At 38.5% G+C, this 27,560-nt stretch overlaps 1 protein-coding gene across 4 annotated transcripts in view; it reads right to left on the bottom strand.

Moving 5' to 3' along the window:
• The window catches only part of NFKB1 (nuclear factor kappa B subunit 1), a 159,354-nt gene that overhangs the window by 42,229 nt on the left and 89,565 nt on the right, over window positions 1-27,560 (bottom strand). For 3 of the 4 annotated variants that reach the window (XM_027853362.1, XM_027853360.1, XM_027853361.1), the window contains 2 exons: window positions 6,891-7,039; window positions 360-523 (listed from right to left, as the gene is read on the bottom strand). In XM_027853362.1, the coding sequence (XP_027709163.1) occupies window positions 360-523; window positions 6,891-7,039 (313 nt within the window). Of the gene's footprint in view, window positions 1-359; window positions 524-6,890; window positions 7,040-21,317; window positions 21,535-27,560 lie in introns of those variants that run through there. The other variant, XM_027853363.1, reaches the window with a different exon arrangement.

The following is a 27,560-nucleotide window of genomic DNA, read 5'->3' as shown; positions in this document are numbered from 1 at the left end:
TGTTACCAATCTTGGGCAAGGTATTTAGCCACTTTTTTCCTTAGTGAGCTCATATGTGACAAGAACGGGCTGAACTTGATGACTGTTCAGATCACATCCAGCTCTGACAATCTGTGGTATTATGCAAAATAACCAAGAGAAAACCATCCAAAAAGCAACATATTAGCTTTGGGTCTCCTCTTTCTCTGGCATCCACTACAAGAGGCAGTGGTCTGAAACATGTAAGTCCAATGGAATAAAAGGGGAGAGGGAGAGAGAGACAGAGACACAGAGAGACAGAGAGACAGAGAGACAGAGAGAGAGAGAGAGAGAGAGAGAGAGAGAGAGAGAGAGAGAGAGAGAGAGAGATTAAGATTCACCTGTGAGTTGTCTTTCTCCACCACCTTCTGGTTGCAAATAGTTGAGTTCTGGATGCACTAAAAGTCCAGGATTATACCCCCTTATACAGGCATCTGTCATCCGTGCTTCCAATGTTTCATATACTTTTTTCTTTGTCACATGAAGTATACCCAGATTTGCAAACCTTCAATAAACACAAAGAATCAAACAACCATTTACTGCTGGAAGTTGGTGCAATTCAAATAAGGTAAAACTGCATAATTAGTGAAGAAAGGCAATTTCAACTCTTTCGTGGTATATTTCTCCTTCTGTTGGGAACTGAGAAACTTATTTCCAAAGTGCGATACTTAACAATTATAATAGAAAGGCTTGATTATTGCATTGAAGGAAAAATCTCCCAAAGATCAGGTGGCAAGATTTGGGGCAGGGTTTATTTTGAATCCAACATTTCATTTAGCAATTGTGGAATTGGAGAGATTCTAGGATCAAAGATCTGGAGCTGGATGTTATTAGAAGCTGGGCCGCTATATCCACGCTCAGGATTGAGGAAATACATGTAGAGTAGGGGTTTGGAATCTTTTTTTTTCCTTTTGAAAGCCACAGATGATGGAAGAACTCATGTTTACACTACATTCTAAGGGTTTACAAAGTATCTACCTCAGCCACAGTTTTTCATCTCCACTTTACACACAAGCAAACTGAAGTTAAATGACTTTGCCAAGATAACACAACAATTGATGTGGTCACTTAAGAGCAACTTAATTTGATGGCTTCTACCAGAGAAATACAAACGTTCTAATCATCTACTTTTCTCAATTAACGACAGGAAGTTTAACACCGTTCAGATGGAAAGGCAGAAAAACAGATGGATAGCCAGAAGAGATATCTGAGAGATACTGAGAAAGACAAAGAATACAGAGATAGAAAGCAACAGAGACATCCACAGACGTATGGATAGAAAGGTAATGACACAAAGAGACATTTAAAAAAGCAACATGCAGAGTGATCTGGTGGACCATTAGGATATGGCTACCATATAAAATAGTACTGATACTGATTCATATAAAATAGTACTTATTTGCCCAACTATAGGCCAAAATAGAGATGTCACTATTTAGCATGTCAGTAGCAGCAGCAAACATTCATTGGTTAGGCATCTACTACATATTGCTACATACAGGCTTGACTGAAGGGCCAGTACCTCCCCACCTTTTGTGTAAGTGAAGAAAACTAGCCAGCCTTTAAGCCAGAGAGTTCTTCTGGAGTTAAATTTCAGAGGCATCATGAATTGTTTGCTAATCAATACAGTTGGGGGGCAGCTAGGTGGCACAGTGGACAGAGCACTGGCCCTGAAGTCAGGAGGACCCGAGTTCAAATCCGGCCTCAGACCAAACACTTGACACTTACTAGCTGTGTGACCCTGGGCAAGTCACTTAACCCCAACTGCCTAAAAACAAAACACAAAACAATAATCAATACAGTTGAACTGCTTTGTAATACCATGTATTTTATTTTACTCATTTAGAAACATTATTCTTAGAAGGGGTTGATGGGTATTACCAGATAGCCAGAGGTCCATGACCCAAAAGAGGTCATGAATCTCTGCACAAACCAAGTTTCTCTGATAAAAGTCTCATTTCCAAGATACACATATATAAATAAGAGCCCTTCCTCAATTGATATAAATTGATTGAAATTATTCAAATTTGTAAGAACAAGAGCCATTCCTCAATTGATATAAATGGATTTGAAGAGGCAGTTTTCAAGAAAAGAAAGCCAAGCTTTTTGGAAAAAAAAAAACTTCAAATCATTAATAATTAGAGAAATGCAAGTTAAAGTAACTGATGTTCCAATTTATACCCATCAGATTGGAAGAGGTGACCAAAAAGGAAAATGACAAATGCTGGAGGGGCTGCCCCCAAATAGGCACACTGATGTACAGCTGGTAGAGCTCTGGTACCATCATTCTGGAAAGTACTATGGAACTATGTCCCCAAAGTGACTAAACCATAAATATCTTTTGACCAGCAATACCACTATTAGGTCACTCTATAGACCACTATTAAGTCTATACTACAAAGAAATCAAAGAGAGGGGAAAAGGTTCTCTGTGTGCAAAAATATTTATAGTAACTCTTTTTGTGATGGCACAGAACTGGAAACCTAAGGGGGTATCCATAATTGGGGAATGCTAAACAATTTACGGTATATGAATGCAACAGAATACTACTGTGTGGTAAGAAATGAAGAAGGAAATGGTTTTGGCTTTTGAGACAGCTAAGAGGCAGAGACTTGGAGACAGGAAGATCTGAATTTGAATCTTGCCTTGATACTAATTAGCTGTGTGACCCTGGGTAAGTCACTGAGCTTCTCAGTTTCCTTATCTGCAAAATGAAGATAACAATAGCACCTATGTCACAGGGTTTCTGTGACAATCAAATGAGTTAACATGTGTAAAGTGTTTTGCAAACTTTAAAGTGCTATGTAAATGCTAGCTGCTATATTATTATTATTGTTTTTATTATTTATTGACTGAAACAACGTGGAGTAGGCAGAACACTAAAGAACAAATCTATACCATAATACTACATTGAAAAAACAATTTAGAAAGGCATAAGAATTCTGATCAACCCAATGATCAGTCATGATTCCAAAGGCTCAATGATGATGGGGAGAGGTCTCCTAACAGAGACATGGTGGACTAATGCACAAAATGACACACACATTTTTGAAAATAAAAAAAAAAAAATCAGATGCTTCAAAAAAAAGATAATGGAAAAAAATTTTTTAAAGGGGCTTATGATTTTTACTTTTTTTTTAGATTTTTTTTTCTTCCCAAGGCAATAGAGGTTAAGTGACTTGCCTGGGGTCACACAGCTAGTGAATATCATGTGTCTGTGGTCAAATTTGAACTTGGGTCCTCCTGACTCCATGGCTGGAACTCTATCTACTGGGCCACCTACCTGCCCCGGCTTATGATTTTTTTTTTCGGCTTATGATTTTTAAAAAAAACCCCTGCTCTCAGCAGACACTGTAAGGAAAGGGTAGGGAGTAGGATAGTTTGCTATTAGAAAGAGCATTCTGAAGCACAGAAAACATCTTTACAACTAAAGAAACTCAACTGATTTATGTTATTTGAAAAAACCCAGAAGCAGTAGGCTAACAACCCAACAAAGCCTCAAGCTGGGCCTGTTTTAGCTGGGCAATTTCAAAAGACCAAAGGAAAGCAACTTCTGTCTTTTTATTTCTCGTTTTCTTCTAAAAGCCCCAAGAAACAAACCAAAAAAAAAAAAAAAAAATCAAACTCCCTCAAACTAACCTGACCACATTCACAAAGACTTAACTGAAGAGTTGAAAACTAATAAAACTATTATTCCACTGTGTTTTTGAAAATGGAAACTCTTTCTCATCAGTGACGTTGACAGAAGGCACCAGAGACATAGTATGGTTTCTGTTTTTAATGAGTTAACGTATTATTTATTTATTTCATACACGCCATCCTCTTTGAGTTTTCTGTTGCCCTGGGCTCAAGCCTCCTTCTGAATCCAGAGAAATCTAGAGAGAGAGATCCGAAGCAGACTGAATAGCATGGTTCCATCACTGACAAACCAACTGAGGGTTATCATCTTCAAATTCCATCCATGTTTCATGTGAAAAACCACCTTCTTGCCAGCTAAGTCAAAATGGCAAAATACTGGCTAGTAATATGACACAAATAAAAACTATGACAAGTTTGCTCATTCTACTTTATGTTGTTTCAGAATAAACAAAGAATCACAGCATTTTGGAGGTAAAGGACTTTAGAGATAATCTAGTTCAGGGCATCTTAACCTGAACATCCTCTCCCGTTCCCCGGACACTTGGACAATTTTAGTAATGTTTGTGAACTTAGATGGGAAAAATTACATCTTTATTTTCACTAACTTCTAATTGAATGTAAGCATTTTTTAAAATTTTGAATTCTTTAAAAATCTAGTATTCTGAGAAGGGCTTTATATAAGGCCTCACCAGATTGGTAATGGAGTCCATGACAAAAAAAAAAAAAAAAAAGAAAAGTTGAGAACCTATGATCTAATCTAAGTCATAATGGAAGTATAACCAAATTGGGAATTAAGTAGCAGAGGAAACTCTTGGTTTGATTATTTGTTCATTATGATATTTTTTTTCAGTCTGAATCTATGATTTCATCAGTGTAAAGAACTCCATTGTTGAAGCTCCCTCTACCATTCAAATAAGCTGGCAATTTAAGGTTGCTTCATGACCTGAGAGGCCAGTACATGATGGAAGCTAGGTCTTCCTGATTCCAAGTCTGACTCTCTCCAGCATGCTCTCTTTGTATACATTATGGCCTCCCCCAAATACTGCCAGAGAATATAATATCCATATCAAACAATCTGATAAGCGTACATAAACAGATGCTCATTCAAGGAATTAAGGGAACAAGGAGCATTTTGTAAAACGAATTTTAAAACGAGTTCTTGATGAGCTAGAAATCAATTTAGAAATGGTGGGCTCAAGTGAAAAAAAGCTCAACTTCATTGACTTAAGATCCCCTGGGTCTGTTATAATCAACCTGAAATTGTCATCTGTTCCCATGGGGTTGGACAAAATCAGAAAATGGCCATTCTGGCTTAAACTTATTACATATCTTAGTGATGTAACTTAGAAGCCAAGTCTGAGAGGCTGTTTTTTTTTAAGGTGGGAAAGACAGCTCCTCTCTTGGTGTCTTTGAGGACACTCCATGTTTATTTAACCTGGCTTCTGTTGTTATTGAAACCTCCCAATCAAAGAGCCCATTCTCCATTCTATTCCCTCATTGCAATGAGACCTTCTACTAGGAAATGTACATGTTGTCTTCATTTAAAGCCAGGTCCTCATCTTGGGGCCCGCGAGCTTTTTTCTCAAAAAATATTTTGATAACTGCACTTCACTATAATTGGTTTCCTTTGTCATCTGATGTATTTTCCTTTATGCTTTTAGAGACATTATTTTGAGAACGGGATCCATAGACTTCACCAGATGGACCAAGGAGTCCGTGACACAAAGTTAAGAACACCTACACTAGCAAATGCAAGCTCCTCGAGGGCAGGGATGTTTCCTTTTTGTCTCTGAATCCCCAGTACACAGTATAGTGCCTACCACATTGCAGGTGCTTGGTAAGTCCTTATTGATTGGTCCAAAGAATAAGAGATGCCCATTGCTTATCTACTGATGAAGTGAGACTGAAATAACCATAGGGTCTTCCTGACTCCCTATGTGATAGCTTCTGTTCACTTAACAACTTCCTAAAAAAGCCTCCATGTCAGAGACACTAATTCACTGGCACAAACACAACTTTTCAGTGTCCTGGAAATTTCATAACAATAGACCTTGTTTCAAGGGCTCCTTAAGAACAGGACGCTCTGAACCAAGAGATAATTAAGATATATTAAACTGGAATATATTTCTAATAAATAAGAGGCTATTTTAATAAACCAGCAGGCCCACAATTAATGTTCAATTATTTCAACAACTCCTGGCCTTTTCAGACCTCTCAGAGGTCAATTAGGAAGGGGAAGGGAGTTCCTGAACAGACCATGGTGACTCACCTAGGATGGGTAACAGGAAACAGGCCCAGTCTTTCAAGAGTTTGTTGAAAAGACAAGTGCAAATAAAGCAAATTTGAAATTCTAATATCAACTTAAGCTTCTTCCTTCAATGCAGTAGGCCTTTTGACATCAAAAGAGTCAGATTTTAGTGACTAAAAAGGAAGTGCTCTCTCTACCTAGGCTTTTCACAACTCGAGTATTCCCATCATCAAACAAAGAAATAAATGCCAGAGCACATACATGAAAGAAAGTAAACTCTCTCTACTAAGAGCCAAACTGAAACCTGAGCTCAACTCAAGGTCTGCAATGCCACTAGAAGTTTAATTACAGTGATTTCATGCAACATCTCTCTTTTGAATGAACAACACAGATTAACTGAGATTTCATCATAAACTTTGCTTAAGCCAGGATTATGAAGTTTCAAAAGATCCTAATTTTTGAAATTGATTTTTTTCATCTTTTGGATTCAAATTCTTTTTATAAAACTTCTAAAATTAAAAACAAAAGTCCGATCAATTCATGGACAAATAAGTGAGCCTGTCTAGGTATGAATCTAGTAAATGGAAAAATAAAAATCTGTTGCTTCTTGTCCTTCAGTAAGTACCTTCTGAGAAGCAAGAGTTTGGAGACCAATCCTAACTATTTCTCCTTTCTGAGATGTTTCCCAAATGTTTGTTCCATAAGTGAAAATTAATTTATTCAAGGAAAAAAAAAATCACCAAGAGTATGTCAGATGCCCCAACAAATCAATCAATAAACATTTACTAAGTGCCTAGTATGTGCCAGGCAAATGACAAAGAGAGAGACCTTCGAGATGGTGGCAAGAATACTTAGTTCCCTGAGAAAGCCTTCTAAATGTCCACAAGGGGACTTCTACCAAAAATGCCTCCCTTTAAGAAAGGTCTCTGGCCCTCCTTCCTTCTACATGTCACCTTCCACCCATCATACTGACACTATCACTTACCCCACCACCATGTCCTTGGGTCCAGCAGTGACAGTGCAGATTCCATCCTCACAGTGTTTCCCCACCAGGCTATGAGCATGCAGGTGGACATGCTTCCCATTGGTGACCAACTGGACAATAACTTTTGCTGGCCCCACATAGTTGCAAATCTGAATGAGAAAACATTTAAAAAAAAAAAAACATTTAACACCAATGAACAAGGACACTTTGACATGATGGAAACAAAAAATATTAACATCAGAAAGACAGAGAGAAGGGTTTCTGGGTGGGACCTTTCTGAAACAGGCCTTGGTAAAGCTGTTGTAGTTTGACATAAAGGGGGCTGAATTTCAATGAAATATCGGCACTATGCAGCAATGGGCAAGAGTACTGATGGGTAGTTGGGACAGGAGGCCATTACTGATTGGTGGAAACCTAAGATCTGAAAAAATGAGTAGGTATTTCTTGATTTTTAGGTCCAATCCTCAAAAGTCCAAACCTTATGTTCCTATCCATTTTTTAATTTATTGTTATATACCAGAGCTATCTTTTCCTTAAAATTTTAATTTGTCTTTTGTTTTTCATACTGCCTTCATTTCAGAATGTGGCCCTTCCTGTCTCCTATTCAGAGGGCCATCTCCTGTAAAAAAAAAAAAATTGAAAGAAAAAAAAGCAGCAAAATTAACCAACAAATCAACTGTGTCTAATAATATATACAACACTGCATACCCTTAGTTTCCCCCCTTTGCAAGAAGGGAGGGAGGTATAGTTGGTTTTTGTTTTTGGGTGAAGCTTAACAACAATATCTTTCATAAAAGTCCCTGTTGTACCTTAGTGTAGCTATTATGCGAACCAACAATCCAACCATAATCCCTCATCAACAAATTACTTGGAACCAACATTTGCTTTTTTGTTAATTCATAACTAATACCCAATTCTTTTCTCTAGATGGAAATTAGGATTGTTGCATTTTGCTAATAGAGGTGAACTATATAAGCCTAGAGAACCAGCCTGGTGGCATATTAGATCAACACCCAACAAAGTTGGTGAAATCATGGTTAATGCTGGAGCACACTGAAAAAGACTAGATACCCTAACACTATTAGAATAAATGTTACCAGCAGAGACTCTCTGAAATAACTGAGCTTCCTTCCAAATAACAAAACACTCATTTAGTTAATAATTTTTATTGCTATATAATTATTATATTATCAATTTTATATAATGTATAATTATGTATTATATAATACATTACATATCACATATAAATGTATTATTGTATAATATATAATATACAATGCATATTATATTAATATTTATCTAATATAGTACTACATATGCTATACTATACTATAATATGATAATTATATAATTAATAATTTAACGTCCTCTTTTGCCCAATGCCCTCACAAGCTGCAGAAGTAAATGGCTTGTCCCTCACTTCTTCTCCGCTACCCAAACTGGGGAGCCTAAGAAACAGGGCAACAACAGAAAGCAAGATGAATGGATGTTTGCCTAGACACCCTCTCGCCTCCCCTCACACACCGTCATGGCTTAACTGTGTGCAGCTCTCAGGCCACCAATCTTTTTACCGCAGGCTCTGAAACAATTCTCTCTTCCAATGCTACCTCTTACCAAATCCAAACTAGCAAAGCCCTGGAATTCTATCCATCAGACTACCTTCTTAATACACTATCACATTATACACCTGGCATGACAATTATGTATGTCGCAGTCTTATTTCCCCCACTAGGCTAAGACTCCTTGTGGGCTGGGGCCGTGTCTTGTTCAGTTTTGTATTCAAATGACTGTTTCAAAAAAACATTTATTTGGCATCTACTTATTGCACAGAAAACCCTCCTAAGTAGGCGTAGTATCATAGATCCAGAGCTAGGAGGCATTTCTGAGGCCATCTTGCCAACTTTCTCAATTTATATATGAGGAAACTGAGGCCCAGTGTCTTGCCCAAGGTCACCCAGGTAATAAGTATCTGAGGCAGGATTTGAAACCAAGTCTTCTGATTCCACAGCCCATGTGTTTTCCACTGTGCAGGGTACCTCCCTTAGCCCCTGCCCAAAGGGCCTACACTCAATGGAGACAAATGACAAGTTGTACAAAAACATTTAAATACTAGGTAAGTTGAGGCAGCAGAAAACGCTAACAATGTGGGGGGGTGGGGGGAGGGATAACAGAGAAGGCATTACAGTGACACAAACTGAAACTCGAAGGAATTTGAAGAGGCAGAATTCCTGGCATACAGTAAACTCTCAATAAATATTTGTTGAATTGAATTGGTGAGATTTTCCTCATTCCAAAGGAAGAGTCATTCTTCTGGCCAAGATAGTAACTTGAGTACATAAAACTACTTCCTAAGGTAGAAAAAAAACAAACAAACCTGTTTATACAAAGCCTTTTACAACCCTGAACCTGGACAAATCTTAATTCTTCATAAACCCAAAGGAAAATTTAATCTTTCCCAATTGATGTCCTTTATTTTCAGTATGTGTTAACACCTGACACAGAATTCAGAGATGTCTCCATTTACCTTTCCTTTCAGGATATAAACGTGTTAAGGATTCAGTTCTTCTCTCAACCTGTTTACAGAGTACATTTTTGTCTGTTTCCTTAGGAGCTTGGACTGCCCATATTCATTACTAATTCAAGATGAGTCAGTTAGGTTAAGAGTGAAACTATGCTTTTCAAAAGTCTGGCTGAAGCATAATAGATTTTATTTTATCCTGCCCCCTATTTCAACTTTGACTGAACCGTGTTGTTTCAACTGTATATTGAGGGATGTAGTTCAAGTAGTCCTTATGGGAAAAGAGTAATAATCCTATGAAAGTACTGACCTCCATTATGTTTTGTTAGAATATCTAAGCTGGATTCTAAGGGGAAAAAATTAAAATCACACCTCGCCCACATTTCTATTGGCTAACTATATTTATCCTCTACTGAAAATGACATAGAGAGTTGGGCCAGATACAGAGTTTGGTCAGAAAGGTTTGTAGGAAAATTGGAGTAGGCAGGGTTGGGGTAGAGCCATAACACAACTGACCCCTTCTTCTATTCCTGAAGGCAAAGACGTCATGATGCAGCAGAGAAACTGAGAACAGAAACCAAGACAAGAATTCTACCTGTCAGACTGTCAGTTAAGAAAGCAGACCACCTCCTTACTACTGGGAAGCTCCTGGAATTTTGCACAATGGACTTAAAACCTGGTAACCATAGAGATTCTTTTGCATTTTAAGCAATACGTTGGTGCTTATTTTTTTCACACTCAAAACTGTCTGTCTGTAGGCTTGGCAGGCAGGCAGCCCTAGTACAGAATTCATGTTTACTGTGAAAACATGCTGAAGCTAAAGTAGTTTACCATGCTTTTGGCAACTGCAAAGAAGGAACCATCCAGCTTATCAGTAAATCATTACCTTATTTGGTCAGTCACTAAAAGCTTAAGCAAAATCCTTTCCCAGAGGCATAGTACAAATTAAGCCAGTTAGATATCTCAGAAACACTGAATTTTAGAAATGGAAGAGGTTTTAAATATCATATAGTTCAACCTACTCATTTTACAGATGAAGAAACTGAGGCACAGAGAAGTGTCATGATCTGGCCAAAGCTACAAATTTCTTGATTCCCAGCCTAATCCTCTATCGTATTTCCATTAAAGTGCGCGAGGAGGAATAAATAATACCAAGACACATACAAACAAAATTTCATGTCATTTTAAAACTTGGAATTATTTATTATTTTTAAAAAGGTATTTTTTATTTCAGGGAAGGCAGAAAATGTATTTAGGTATTTTATTGATAATCTCTCTTTTTTTAAACTTCTCTGTAACTTTCCACCCATCCCCAATGTATGTTTCATTCTGCACCTATAATCTACCACATCTTAATGGCAAGGAGGGATTCAAGCTTCACCAATAGCTTTCGGAAGTCCTGAATGGTCACAATGCTGATCAGATCTCTCTCTCTCTGTCTCTGTATCTCTATGTCTCTGCCTCTCGCTCTGTCTCTCTCGCCCATGCTCTCTTTCTGTGTGTGGGTGTGTGTCTGTCTCACTCTCTGTTTCTCTTTGTCTCTGTTGCACTTTCTCTCTCTGTCTTTCTGTCTCTGTCTCTCTCTGTCTTTTTCTCTCTCTGTCTGTCTTTCTGTCTCTGTGTCTGTCTCTCTCCCCCACCCCCTTCTTCCCTTCCTCCCCAAGTTTTATTAATGCTTTTCCCTTTGGAGCTACATCATTTTGACTTCCCCATTGATACCATCCACAAAACAAATACATAGAGCTTTTCCTTTATAACAAAAAATTACAACCAGGCTAAACAAGTCACTGGCTTCTTTTGACAACCATGCTCCCCGTTCCCTAGCTCTCTGACAACAGTGAAGCATACTTCACCAGGAAATCTTCTGAACTCCTGACTAGTCACTGCATTCATCAGAGTTCTGAAGCTTTAAAAGGTTCTTTTTCTTTATGTTATCATGGACATGGGGATGACTTTCTTCATTCAACTTATTTTGATCTACATTAATTTATACAGGTTTTCTTGTGCTTTCCTGAATTCTTTATATTTGTCATTTCTCGTAGCACAATAATATTTCACTAAGTTCACACACCACCATTTGTATGACTATGTCCCCAAATGCTGGGCACCAGCTTTTGTCTCCATTCCATACCACTATAAGGGTTGTTGCAAGGATAAAATGAGATAATAAACATAAACACTTTGAAACCCTTAAAGCATTATATAATTACCAGCTAGTTTTATAATTCAGTAGCTGTTTTTCAAATTAAAAAAAAAAAATCCATCGCCCTATAGGGAACTATTAACTTGGTTGATGTTTGGTTAGTTTTGCTGAATTTCCTTTTTTCCTTTCTTTATCTTTTTTGTTTGTTTGTTTTTTGCTAGGCAATGGGGTTAAGTGACTTGCCAGGGTCACACAATTAGTAAGTGTCAAGTGTCTGAGGCTGGATTTGAACTCATGTCCTCCTGACTCCAGGGCCAGTGCTCTATTCACTGTGCCACCTAGCTGCCCCTTCCTTCTTTATCTTTAAAATTCTTTGTTAGAAGGAATTCTCTAGGAAGGAGGAAAATATATTTGGAAATGAATGCAATGGAAAAAAACCAAACAAACCAATTGATAACAATAATTTGTTTTGTAAAAGCAAGCCAAATTGGGGAAGAAATCCCTCTAATAAATAAATCCTTCTTTTTTAAAAAATGAATTTCTTAACAAACGCTATCACGCTGCAGCCAGTTTGCTTTAAAACTTAGCTAGGCCGGTCCACACACAACAGAAACAATGGGTGCATACTTGAAAGCTCTCCAGCTTCGGAGGACCTATTAGAGCTCGCGTGGCATTGGCCCAGCCTCCCTTAACCCTGGATCACCCTGAAACCATGGTGAAGGCCTCAGAACAAGTCTTCCACACTGTATGAACTCTAAAATACAACATTAAGCAGAGTGGTTCAATAGTTACAAGGCTTACGACAGGCTTCACTCAAGAGAAACCCACTGGGCTGCCACCTTAAATTAGGTGACAGCAATTGCATGCTGTCTTAGTTTTACTCTATCATGTCAAGATTCAAGAGTGTCAAGAATGAGGAACTTGAATGTCTCTCTGAGGTAAAGAACCTGAAAAATCTGCCTGTGACTAATGTGTTTCTTGATCTATTTGGATGAATGGGAAAGCATCATCTGGTCTTTACAGAAACCACATTGCATCTCCACAGAGGGGTAGCTGGCTGGAAATGGACTTTCCCAAACACCATCTAAAAGCAGAAGCTGAAATGTGATGATACACAATGATGTCTCACACACACACACATACAGGCTCAGTGACCTACGCTCAGGGGAGACATTTACTCTTAAAATGTCACCTTCAGTTAGGTATGGATTTCACATGCTGGTACAAAAGCCACAATACTGCTATGCTTTGTAAATAGTACAACTAAGAACAACGTTAGGGCTGTTACTGTCATATCATAATGGGCAGGCAGCATCATGGCCTGAGAGCCTGGAAGAGGAAGGGTCAGGGCCTTCCTCTGACACACATCATGTGACTCTGGGCAAGTTACTTCACATCCCAGTGTTTCAGGTACCTCTCCAAGAACATAAGTTACTAAGAGAGTACTGACTCGCATTAGTGGAAGGAGTTTGTTTGCCTGGGACTTCCAATGAAATCTACAGGTCCAGTCCTATCTAATCGTATATAATAAAAGATGATATGAGAAAAATACATGAGTGGAACAGGAGATGGGCTGATTAAGTCTCGTGAGGCAGGGATCACAGATGGACAACTGATGTGCTTACAACAGCAAAAGATTCAGGGGAGGGCTCCAGAGTTCTGAGGGGAGTGCTTAAAGGACAAGAAACACAGAAGATTAGCTGGCTTATATGAGTTGTAATTTGTACCAGCGGAGGGAATACCTACATCAATGAAATCAAAATATAAAAATTCTATTAATCTATCTGCTATATAGGATCATAGATTTTTGAGTTGGAAGAGATCTTAGAGAAAAGTGAGTCACCTAGGCAGCTTATGGAAAAAAAGTGCAGGAGGGCCACTAGGTGGCGCAGTGGATAGAGCACCAGCCCTGGAGTCAGGAGGACATAAATCCAAATCTAGCCTCAGATATTTACTAGCTGTGTGACCCTGGGCAAGTCACTTAACCCCAACTGTCCCTCAAAAAAAAAAATCTAGACCTGTGAGTTCATTGATATATAACTCCCAGGACAGCAATTTCCTCAACTGGTCCATATCAACAGCTCATTTGAGTGTAACAGAATCATCTGGGGCACTGAGAGGTTGAATGACTGTCCCAGGGTCATGTAATCACATGCATCTGAGGTAGGATTTGAACCTAGGTCTGCTTGACTCCAAAGCTAGTTCTCCATCCGCTGTGGCATGTTGCTATGGAGAACTTCTTAAAGATATAAATGGTTCTATTAGTTTATCTCTATGGTTACTTCTTCCAAGGGGGCAGATCATAACCCATCCACACTTTCTTGTCTTGTGTGATTCTTGTCCACAAGAATATATGTGTGTGTATGTATATGTATATATACAAACACACATATATAAAGTATAACGATATAATTATATAGTATATTATCTAGCATAACTATAATATATAATTATATAGCATATGTGAATATACAGTATATCATCTATCATATAGTATAACCATAATACATGATATCATATAGTATACATTATATATGAAATGGGAATATACTACAATCTTTCCCAATAAATATGAGAGTGAAGCAAGGATGTCCACTCTTCTTACGAAATGCTAGAAATAGTAGTAAGACAAGATAAAGAAATTAAAAGCTTAAAGACGGTAAAGAGGAGATAAAACTATTCCTTTTTGCTGATAATGTGATGATATACTTGGAAAATCCTAGGGAATTGGCAAAGATTCTAACTGAGACAATACTTTCAGTAAAGTTGCAGGCTACAAAAAAAAATCCTCAAAAAGCAAGAGTATATCTATATGGTAACAAAATTTGAGAAGCAATAATGGAAGGGAAATCCCATTTTAAATATCTACAACTACATTATATACGCACACATACAAACACATGCAAACACACACAGAGACAGACCAGATCAATGGACTGGTCATCCTAATGAATGTCATTATCTTGACCAACTGGCGTTCTTTGCGCGTTTGGTTTTTCTCTCGTTGGCTGTTAGATGGTATTCTTCTGAGTGCCTGTGAGTCTCATTTGTAAAGTCTGACAGTGCTCCACGGCTTGAGACGGTCAACGCTCTGTCACCCACAAACCAGATCATCTTGTTGACCTCACCACCACATATAACGAAATCATCTCCTACTTGGAGCCCAATACTAGTTATTCTCTATGACGGTGACAAACAGCTCTGGTAAGAACACACCTCCCAGCTTTGCAGCGACAAAGGTATCTCTGTTTCTGCATTTTTCAAGGAGTCTCATACGGGAGACATTTTTTCAGAAGAGAGCCTTCAATGATGCATTTGCTCTATCAAAGACCTTGGACAAATCTCCTTAAATTTATTAAAACAAGAGCTTCTGCTGGGATATGGCTCATACTGAGCTACTTAAGCTAATTAGGAAGAAGGGAGGGGCTAGCAGGATTTTATAATTCTCTCAGATATCGAATCATCCTGCGCCATCGCCAGTCATCTTGACTTTTGCCCTGCCGCCGGACTTTGCTGACTCTGGAGGAGAGAGTGAGGCTGATGACTTTGTGTAGCTCTGCCCACACTTAATACAATTCACAAGCAAGTCAAGACATCACCCCGTGATGCTACTGGTCCTCTTTGAGAACAAAGGATGAACAACAACAATAATAATAACAACTTCATTCATTCAATATATGTATTTTTCAAGTAGAGTAACAAACTCAAAGAAGGCAGGGATTATGTCATTTCTCACCTTTGCACCCCAGCTCCTAGGATGGTACCTAATGTACACATAATGGGTATTTAATAAATGTTTGTCATATTGTTTTGTTGTTAGATTCCTTCCTGTTCTAGCATTGCATAGTCACAAGATGACATCCTAAGGGCAGATCTCTTAGCAACGAAACAAAATCAAGTGTTAATAAGAGTCTTTCCTTTTGTTTAATATTTATTGAGCAACCACAAAGCACACTAGAATGGAATACTCAATACCATCCCCTCTCTGGATGAGCTTCTATTCTATGGTGCACCAATAAATTCACGTCCCATCTTTTGTACACACGGGTGGTATGACTGACTTGATTCTGACAAGGTTCTACCAGTCACTATCACTGATCCATGCCGATCCACCCGGACTCTCTCACTTGTACCCCTCTTTACTAAAAGAATACTTTTTAAAAATTTGTATTTATTTTATTTTTAATTTATGGAATAAAACAAACATTTCCGTAACACAGTATAATAAAAAAGATGATTGCACATGAAACTGCAAATGTATTACATACACCTTGTTATTTCTATTAAATATATTAAATTTCTATTAAATATATTATTTCTATTAAATTATATTAAATATATAATAAAGTTATCATGTAAATTTTTTTTCTTTTTTCCCTTTTTTCTTCCCCTCTCTACCCTTGAGATAGTTTACCATTAAATACAAATATGTATATGTATATGTATGTATGTATATGTGTGTGTGTGTGTATGTGTGTGTAAAATCGTTCTATACATACTTCTATTTATCAGTTCTTTCTCTGGATGAAGATAGCGTCCTCCTTCATGTCCTTTGTAGTTAATTTGGGCTTTTATAATAGTCAAAACGATTTAGTTGCTCAAAGTTGTTCTTAAAACGATATTGCTGTTACTGTATGTATGTCCTGTATATGACGTCCTCTTGGCTCTGCTCATTTTGCTCATTATTGGGGTGTGTGTGTGTGTGTGTATGTATCCACGCACAGTATATATGCACATATGCTCACAGGAGAATTGGTGACCAAGGAATACAGGAAACTTTCAGATTCTAACCACACACACTGTCCATCTGAGAACACACTGGGCAAATGACCTACACATAAATGAACCTGGTTTTAGTTCTTATGCCATTTTGTTTTCATTTCTGTCACTGTTCTATTGTTATAAGCACCATCCACATCAAGTCCCTCTGTTTCTCACCAGTTCTCAATAGTAGAGGCAAATAGACACTGTCATTTAGGAAGCAGGCTAAGAGGAGACCTTAGACAGTTCTGTGACCCTAAGGCACTTGACTTACAGTACCCAAGTCTGTAACACAACAGTTGCAAACTTGCACAGGGTGTTTCCTCTTGGAGATTTCCCTACACAAATGCAATCCCAGGTTCAGAACAAAAAGCCAAAATCAAAACGTCAACAAAGGATGCCTTCTAGCCTCTGCAGTCTATGAGGCTGTAAATAAGGTTGACAGTGGTGACTGTAAGACATCTGGAAGTTCTATAAAGAGCAGTCCTCTTGTGAAATCCTGCCATTAGGATGAGGTACAGTTTCTCAGTCGTGCTTGGGGGTGGGCCAAAACAGTGGGATGGGTGGAAAAAGAACTGTCATCAAAGAGATCATGATAAGACAGAAGTGACACCGAGAGGGTGAGAAAATGCAATGAATCACAGTGGTTCAGTCTCTAGGGTGAAACAGGTTCCAGCTGACTCTGTCCCGGGCTCTTTGTAATCCAGGCCAGTGATCTCCGACTCACAACCACTGCTTATTGTTTCTGCTAGAAGCTCGGTAGAGGAATGTCCTGGCACTTGCACTTAATGGAAAGAACTGAAAAAAAGTAGGCAAATTTGGGTCTCTAGACACTAAAACTGCTGCCTACCATGGTGCTCTGAACACAGTAGGTCTTTATAAATGTATGTTGAATGGAACTGAATTGAATCAGGTCTGGGAAGCAGGTTACCCTGAATATCTTCCTGTCTTCTATCCAAAACAAGGTTTGGGAAATATAAAAACTATAGCAAATACAACGATATAGCTATCTACATGTAGATGATGACAACAATAATTATAATATAAACTAATAGATGTGATATATACATACACGTGTGTATGTGTGTACATATCACTTAAAATGTGTTGCTAAGCGCTTTACAATTATTATCTCTTTTGATCCTAACAACCTTGCAAAGAGGTAGGTACCATTATTATCCCCATTTTATAGATGAGGAAACTGAGGCAAATAGACATTAAGTGGATAGCCCAGATAGCAAGTATCTGTGCTGGGATTCAAACTCAAGTCTTCTTGACTTCAGACCCAGTACTCTATCCACTGCACCACCTGGCTGCCCCTTAGGCATAGATATATGCCTCAGTGTGATCATGACCATAATTTTAAAAAAAATTGTAAATTCAAATGGCTCATAATCCTCAAATCTAAGGAAAGCTCTCTATGTATTGTCTCCATGTGTGAAACACTTCTCTCTTGTAAACAGACTCCAGTTAGGTCCCACCTTCTACTGGAACACTTCCCTGACCCTCCCAGGTGTTAATGTTCTCTTTCTCTACTCAAAGGTACTTTGAAGGAAACCTTTATCTCTCCTTATTATTGTACCTCAGATGCCCCTAGTAGAAAGCTCACATCTCCTCACTGGAGGTAGAGACTGCTTTTTGGTTTTATCTTTCTATTTCTAGTGTCTAGAAATCAACAGAACACCAGTCATTTATTAATTAACAAGCACCTACTGCACTCCAGGTACTGGTAATATGAAGACAAAAGTGATACTGTGCCTGCCCTCAAGGAGCTTACTAGTACAGGTGTCTAGAATATAGTTGTTGATTGTACAGAATAATGCTAAACATGTTGCCTTGCCTATCAGTTTGATTTTAACTCTTCCCCAAAATAAATTATCTTATTGAATGTGGATTCAGACGGTCGATTACTTGGAATTCTTCTTTTTTTTTTTTTGCAAGTGGAAATAATCTATGTCCTTAGGCTTTGAGGTAGATCTTACAACTAAACCACTTTGTAAATAAGAAAGCCTAGCATAAATTATCTTATTTTCATAGTGTAGCACACAGCATGTTATTGGTAAGAGTAGGCACTGGATAACTCTGGGGCCCTAGTCAAGTGCCCAAGTCTTAACCTCTTTTTTAAAAACTTATTTTATTTTTAATTTATGGAATAAAACAAGCATTTCTATAATATAGTACAATAAAGAAAGATGATTGCACATGAAACTGAAAATCTACTATGCACAACTTGGTCTTCCTTTCAAATGTACAAAAAAAATTACTGTGTAAATTTCTTTGCTTTTCCTTTTTTTTCTTAACCTGTTAACTACAGTACCTGGCACACAGTAAAATATATATGTATATGTATATTATATATACATGCACATATGCTATTATATGTAATGTATATATTATATTGTATAAACACATGTATATATTATACATTATAGTATATATATACATGTACATATACTATATATTGTATAGTCTATATTATATATCATATTGTATATACACATGTATATACTACATATTATATATACATAATGCATCTATGTATGTATACATATATTTATGTATATTTATACATAAAATTATTTCTGTTATCATCATCTACATGTAGAATGATATATCGGTATAATTGCTATAGTTTTTCTATTTCCCAACCTTGGTTTAGATAGAAGACAGGAAGACACTCAGGGTGACTTACTTCCCACGTCTCATTCAAATCAATTCCATTCAACATACATATTATTAAAATAGGGATTAATAATAGCACGTATTTCTCCAAGTTGTTGTCAGGATAAAATGAGCTGATCCTTGTAAAGGAGTTTATGTCTCACTACCCAAATCTACAACGGAAGAGTTGCAAATCTGCATTGGACAGTTTCCTCACCGAGATCTCCCTACACAATGCAATGACAGTCAGGCTAAAAAACCAAAACCGAAATATCAATAAAAGCTGCTTTCTAGCCTCTCAGTCTGTGAGTCTATGAAAAGGGTTGATGGTGGTGATTTTAAGACATTTAAAAGTTCTATGAAAATCAGTCCAATTGTGACGATAATATAATAACAAAATAATAACTAAAACTCTCTAGACCCAATCACATTATACTCAAATATTATTTAAAAAGACGAACACTATATAATTATCTGTGGCAATGAAGTGGGAATGAGGATGGGCATGGAAAATAAAAATTCAGAGATAATTAAAAAAATTTTAATTCTAGAAATTCAGTTTTTTTTTCACTATTAAATCATTTATCAGAATTGCTCAAGAGTAGTCAAAGAAACTACAGCAAAGAAAAGCAAAGTCCCTGGATAATGAGGTATAGAAAAATCAAGAACTGTCCACACTTGCAGTGTGTCGGAAATGTTTTCATGACTAAAGTTAGCCAGAAATGGAAGCCAATGAACTATAACCAAAAGAGGTTTGACAGAAAAAAAAATGCTGATACCTGTGAGTCAGAGTACCAAGTCAGGAGATTTAGTTAGCCCTCCTGTATCTGAGATAGAGTTAAGTTCTGGGCTGGACCTTTCAAACACAGAGTAACAACAATACTAATAATAATGACAATTGACTTTTCTCGAGTGCCTCAAGGTTTATATCCTAGGTAACCAAGTAGGTACAGTTGGACTTGGGGTGGGGAAGAAGAGTTCAAATCTAGTCTCACTAGCTATGTGACCATGGACAAGCATCACTTCACCTCTGACTCAACCTCTGCCTCAGTCCTCTCATCCGTAAAATGAAGATAATAAAAGCACCTTTATCCCAGGGTTTTTGTGAGGAGAAAATGAAACAATACCTGTAAAGCACTTTGCAAACCTTAAAGCGCTATACACACGCTATCATTATCGTTATTGTTGTTGTTTACTTCTTTCCTCAAAACACCTCTGGGAGATAAGGACTCAAAATTGTTAGCCCCATTTTACAGAAGAACAAATAGACTCAGCAGTTAAATGATTTTCTAGCAGGATTAATAAGAATCAAAGCTGGAACTAAGATCAAAGAATCAGATTTGGAATCGTTCTACTCCTCATTTTACAGATGGGGAAACTGAAGTTGACGGCCATGAAATGACTTGCTCAAGACCTCGTAGGTGGTACACAGAGGCAGAGACATGGTTCAAACCCAGGTACTTTCACTAAAAACAAACAAATTCAACATGCTTTATTTATTTACTTGGTGAGAAATGTAAATTACCCCTTCAATGAACCAAAAAAAAAAATGGTTTAGGCCTCTCAAACCACAAATAATTTTGAATGAAAGCTAAAAACTTGAGAGTACTGAGAATATTTGATATTGTGATCCAGTCAAGAAATGAAATGATTTCTTTCTTCAAAAAAAGGGTAAGTGATTATTTCAAGACTATATTTTTCTGCTAAAAAAAACAAACTTTATATCAACTTCATTGAAAGCATCTGATGAGGGAATAGTAATTGAGATAATTTGACTCTCAATGATCTAAAAAATCCTTCGAAGTTCACCAGCTCTATGCAGAATTTAATTTGCATTACAGTAAATACAGCTGCAATGCAGAACAGGGATGAGAGACATTTTGGTGGCTGCTGGAAGAAAGCCAATGAACTGTTCCTTTCTTCAGAAGGAAAGTACATGAAATAAAGAACATTTCAATTATTCTTCTGAGATTTCCTGTGGAAAACCCCCACTAAATTAAGAGAATTTCAAGTGAGTAAAACTGGGAAATTTTCTATGTAAGATTTTTCACCCTTTAATTAGTTATTCTAAACACTAGGACACCAATAGGGCAAAACAATAAAGCCCATCTAAGTGATAGACTGAGGTTAACCGAAATATTGTAACAGTGATACACGACGATGATTAAAAAAAAAAGAATGGCAAAATTCACAGGAAGGGGAAAATATCACATGTTCTGACATGTTCCAACACACAATCAGGCTAAACAGTGTTGTGGAAAACAACTGTACTTTTAACCGGCAGCCAAACCAATGCACACCACCACCATTACGAACAACAGGGGCTGCAGCAGTAACTACTCACATTTAAAGAGAACTTGTAGAATTTATAGAGCATTTTCCTCACGACCACCCTGGTACAGATGGGGAAAACTGAGTCTCAAAGATGTGACTGGCACAGTATGAAATAGCTAGCAAGTATCAAAACCAGCTCAGCTGCCCCTAAAACAAATTCATTCTGTCTCTGTCTCTGTCTCTCTCCCCTCTTTCTCTGTCTCCCCTTCTCTTCTTTTCTCTCCTCTTTCTCCTTCTCTTATCTTCTTTTCTCTTCTTCTTCTCCTCTTTCTGTCTCCTCTTATCTTCTCTTCTTTTCTCTTTCTCTCCTCTTATCTTCTTTTCTCTTCTTTTCTCTCTCTCTGTCTCCTTTTCTCTTTCTCTCCTCTTTCTCTTTCTCTTTCTCTTATCTTCTTTTCTCTCTCTGTCTCCTCTCATCGTCTTTTCTTTTCTCTTTCTCTCCTCTTTCTCTTTCTCCTCTTTTTTCTTTTCTGCTTCTTCTTCCTCTCTCCCCTCCCCTTTCCCTGTACCACTGCTTCTACAAATCACAACACAAGTTCCTGAAGTGAACAACAGAATGTAAAAAATCTGGATGGCACTTGACCTTTTCATTCCTATGTGAGTCTTCTCAAATGAAAAAGAAAAAAAAGTAAGACAAAGAAAGCCTTTCCTTTGTATTGTACAATTGTGACACTTTAATTAAACAGCTTTGACAACGACCATAAATAAACTTTGTTCCTATGTACTCCAAAGGACTCTTCACCTTCCCAGAATGTAACAGACAGGCTCTGTTAAAATGCTGTAGGAGTGGTATGACGTGAGGCAGCATTTAGCTCATAAACCAACAGTCCCAGGAGGCTTATTAATAAGTAAAAAACATTTTTGATGATAAGGAACAGAAAGACATAGCTAGCACTTGATAAGAGTGGTTAACTCTTATGGGAGAAGCAGGGACTCTGAGAGAATAAGTTTAGAACTGGGAAGAATTTTATCATGTTAAATAAATTCAACTTTTGTTAAGGGCTTACTATGCGCCCTGGAACTATGTTAGGAGCCGAGGATATAAAATCAGAAACACAACAGTCCTTATTCTTAATAGACTTAGCTTAGGGGTAGGGAAGCAAATACAGTACAGACCCACATAAGAATGCTACAGAGAAGACCCTGATCAAGGCAAAGAGCAATCAATGATGCCATAAGAAATTGGAGGGACAAAGGATCATTTTCAGCTGTGGTGTCTGGGAAAGGTTTCACAAAAGTAGGACCACCTAAACTGGGTCTTCCTTAAAGGAAGAGAATTTAAAGAAGAGAGTGCCTTTGTTCCTAGAGGAGGCAGATTGCCAGACAAGCTCATTTTAAAGATAATGGAATAAGTCTGCCCAAGTATCATGGAGGTTTTTTTTTTTACCTTTATGTAAAATTCTCATTTGGATTTGTTCGATGTTCCCTGAGAATACAAAAGTTGAAGAAAGCATGTCCGAAGTGTTGGCTCCTCATCCAGGTCTTATCTCTAACCATAGAAGTCCCATGAGGTTCTGTCCTGGGCCTCCTTCTCTCCTCCCTCTAAACTGCTTTACTTGGTGATCACAATAACTTCCATAAATTTAATTACCCTCTCTCTGCTGACAGTTCTCAGATCTACCTATCCTTGCCCCTTCTCTGCTGACCTCCAATCTCGCATCTCCAACTCCCTTTCAGACATCTCGAACTGGATGTCCAATAGACATCTAACTCAACATGTCCAAAGCTGAACTCAACAAAACCCTCCCCAATCCTAACTTTCCTATTCCTGTAGAGGGCAATGCCATCCTCAGTCCCCTCAAGCTCCCAACCTAGATGTCCCCCTTGACTCCTCACTATTTTTCATCTCCCATATCCAATTTGTTGCCAAGGACTGTTGATTTTACCTTTTCAACATCTCTTGAATTTGCCTCCTTCTCTCCTCTGACACTGCTACCATTCTGGTACAGGCCCTCATCACCTCACACCTGGACTATTCCAACAGCCTGCTGGTGGGTCTTTTTGCCTCAAGTCTCCCCCCCTCTTCGATCCATCTTCCATTCAGCCACCAAAGTGATTTCCCAAAGCACATGTTCAACTGCGTCTCCCCACTCCTCCCTCCCCACTCAATAAACTCCAGTGGCTTCCTATGGCCTCCAGGAGCAAATACAAAATGTTGTCTTCGTACACTTACTCCCCAACATGTATTTTTCAATCCAGTGACAGTGGCCTCCTGGCTATTCCATGAACAAGACACTCCATTCTTCTGCTCTGGGCATCTTCTCTGGCTGTCCCCCATGCCCAGAATGCTCTCCCTGTTCAATTCTGCCTATTGACTTCCCTGGCTTCCTTTAAGTCCCAAATACAACCCCACCTTCTACAGGAAACCATCTTAATTCTAGTCTTCCTTCCATTAATTATTTAGAATTTATCCTGTATGTAGCACGTTGTACATATATGTGTGTATATATACGTACAGATAAGTACATACATATTTTCTCCCCCTTGTGAACTCCTTTGGGACAGTCTTCCTCTTTTTGTATCCCCAGTGCTTATCACAGAGTCTGGTATATAGTAGGTGCTTAATAAATGTTCACTGACTGACTGAAGAGTACTTAATAGCATGGAAAAGCTAGATAAGGATTAAGAATGTAGCCTTAAGAAACCATCATAATGATCCTTCTACTCAAAGGTTACATCATAGCTCTCTCCACCCTTTGCTGCTAAGCTTGTTTTCTTTTTTTTGTGGGGGGGGGGGGGGGCAGGCATCCGGGTTAAGTGACTTGCCCAGGGTCACAAAGCTAGTAAATGTCTGAGGCTGGATTTGAACTCAGGTCCTCCTAACTGCAGGGCCAGTGCTCTATCCACGTGCCAACTAGCTGCCTCTGTTGCTAAGCTTGTTTTTAAAAGCTTTCTATATCTATTTCCCCCACTTCACGGAATCTCTGAATTTGGAAGGGCCCTTAGTATCCATCTAGTCCAGGCTTGCCCAACATATTGCCCACCTGCAGCCCACCAAAGCGGCCTGCAGGCAGTTATGTTGTGCAGGCCTGTTTCACATCCTCTACATTTTTCGCAGGTCGCCCAGTATCCTTTGGTAATCCACAAGCGGTGCACGGGCCATGTTGCGCAGGCCTGATCTAGTCCATAAGTCCCCAAAGTGGGCAATACCACTCCCTGGGGGTGCTGAATCAATCCGGGGGGTGGTAGTACCAGCAGGTACAACTAGGGGGCACTGAATAAAAATAAGGGGGCAGTAGAAGCATAAGGAAAGAAGAGAATTTGAAAAACCATTCGTACATGTTTCATCTACTGTGTAACAGAGTTAAAGTTGTAGTGATTACATTATTTTCCAAATAAACACACAAAATGCAAGTTATAACCAATCAGTGGTCAAGTTCATTGACAGGTCTTAACAGGAAACTGTTGGCAGGTGAGCACATCGCTCATTGTGGGGAGGTCCAGCATGAATCAGCAGAAATATGTGCATATAATGACTTATTTACAATATGACACTATATGCCATATAGTATACAGTTACACAACACAATATTGTGTCATCAAAATTTCAATGCAGGAAAAAACCCCACAAATTTGCAATAAATTATTGAATTTAAGATGCATCATTTTAAAAAAATATGTATTTTACACTTTTTTGAAATGATGCAAATTAAAAAAAAGTTAAAGAGTTTTAAAAAAGTAGATTTCCAGGGGGCACTTGGGAACCCAAAATGGTTTGAATAATTCCAGAAGAGGGTAACCAGGACGGTGAAAAGAAAGATGGCAGATGAAGGTTGGACAAAAGAGCCAGTAATGTTTCACCTGTCAAAGAGAAGAAAACATGGCAGCCGTAACTACTATCTTCAAAGATATGAAGGGTTTTCACATAGACAAGGGATGAAAACGATTGCACTTGGCCCCACAGTGAACAACTCAGTACAATTCAACTCAACAATTATTAAGTTCCTACTATGTGCAAGGCCCTGTGCTAGGGGAGGGGGAAACATATAAAAATGAGATAGATTCTGTCCTCAAGGAACTTCTATTCTACCCAATGTGTAGACAGCTAAGTATGTACAAAAGAGATTCCAAACAAAGTGATTTCAGGATGAGCTATGCTCTGAAGGAAGCCAGAGATTCCGAGGCAAAGGTGAGGAGGGGGAGCATTGCAGGAGCTTTAAACAGCCAATACAAAGGCCATGGATCAGGAAGCAGAGACGGCAATAAGTAGCTCAGTTTGGCCTGAACACAGGAGGCCTGGCAGGGGAGTGTGAGGGCAGTCTGGAAAGGTCCACAACCAAACAGTAAACCAAAGAGTTGGTAGTTAATAATCTAAGAAGCAACAAGGGACGACTGAAGCTTCCTAAGCAGGGTAGTGATACGGTCTTTCAGTCACGTCCAACTCTTTGTGACCCCATTTGGGGTTTTCTTAGCAGAGATACTAAGTGATTTGCCATTTCCCTCTCCAACTCATTTTACAGATGAGGAAACTGAGGCAAATGGGGCTGAGTGACTTGCCCAGGGTCATACAGATAATAAGTGTCTAAGGCCGGATTTGAACTCAGGAAGAGGAGTCTTCCTGACTTCAGGCCCAAGACTCTAGTTATTGTACCACCTAGCTGCCCTAGTGACAAGGTCAGACCTACGCTTCAGGAATATCATTTTGGTAGCTGTGTGAAATTGTGATTAGAGAGGGGGAAAAATTAGAGGCATGATTGCACTAGTTCAAGGGAATTCAGGTAAGTAAGGCCTGAACTAGATAGCTAGGTGGCCTAGAGACAGGAAGACTTGAGTTCAAATCCAGCCTCAGACATTTACTAGCTGTGTGACCCTGGGCAAGTCACTTAACCTCGACTGCCTTCCCACTTCCCCAGCCAAAAAAAAATAGAGTCAAATCTAGCCTCAGATATTTCCTAGCTATGTGACCTTGGCAAAAGCTGAAGCAAACAGAGGTTAAGTGACTTGTCCAAGGTCACACAGCTAGTATATGTCTGAAGCCATATATGAACTCAGAACTTCCTCACTCCAGGCCACGCTCTCTATCCACTGTGCCACCTAACGATCCTTAAATAAACTAGTATGATAAATAGTGTCCCAAAAGTCTTAGTGCAGTTTTAAGCTTTCGCTGCTTTTGTATTTTCATATTAAAGCACAGGTTCTTAATTATTTTTATATTATGGAACCCTTTGGCAGTCTGGGCAAACCAAGCCTATGGTCAGAAAAATAGTTTAAATGTCCAAAATAAAATACATAGGATTATGAAGCGAACCAACTATACTGAAATACAGTTGCCAATATATTATACGGATATATTACATCAACATATTGATATTGTTATATCAGTAAGTTACATATAATATACACACATGTTCACACAAAATAATTATACTTCCCCAATTTAGTCATTCATTCATTCAGTAAATGCATATTAATCATCTATTATGTGCTAGACATTAGACATACAAAGATAAAAAAAGATTGTTTCTGCCCTTGAAGAATTCATATTCTGTTACAGGGTACCACATAAGCAAAGGTAAATAAATACAAAATACACTCAAAGTAAAAACAAAGTAATTTCTGGGTGAAAGGGTACTGGGAACTGGGGGGATCAGGCAAGGTCCTGTAGCTCTTAACATGGGGCTTGCAGAAACTTGGAAATCAATGATAGGAAGTGGTAGCACATTCGAAGCTTGCAAAGACATGGAGGCTGGACATGAAATCTGGTGCATAAAGAACAGCGAGAGGACCAGTCGGGCTAGACAGAGTAGCACATGCAGAAGAACAATGCTTTAAATGGCAAACAGAAGAATCTGAATACTGGGGCAACCGGTAGCCCCTGAAGCTAAGTGCATTACAAGTATTGTCGCATTTGATCCTCACAACCCTGGGAGGTAGGCGCTATTATGACCCCATTTTACTGATGAGGAAACTGACACTGACAGAGGTTAAGTGACTTGCCCAGGGTCACACAGGTAGTGCCAAATTTGAATTCAGGTCTTCCTGACTCCAAGCCTACTGTAGCCCTGTACTATCTAGTTGCTGAGGCAGCATCTTGAGCAGGGGGGGTGACGAGGTGGAAATTATGCTTTAGAAATATTAATTTGGCAGCTGTGTGAAGGATGAATTGGAGAATGGATACAGGCAAAGTAATTAGGAGACTATTACAATAGTGCAGGATCAGGGGTGGGGAACCTGCTGCCTCGAGGCCATGTGGTCCTTGTAATCATACTAGGAGGTATGAAGTATGATACCTGGCCCAGGTAATCATATTATA

This window comes from Vombatus ursinus, unplaced genomic scaffold (genome assembly GCF_900497805.2).
Source record: "Vombatus ursinus unplaced genomic scaffold, bare-nosed wombat genome assembly UNPS02009975.1, whole genome shotgun sequence".
NCBI lineage: Eukaryota > Metazoa > Chordata > Mammalia > Diprotodontia > Vombatidae > Vombatus > Vombatus ursinus.
Note: the sequence above shows the minus strand (reverse complement) of the source record. Positions and strands in the feature narration are given on the sequence as shown.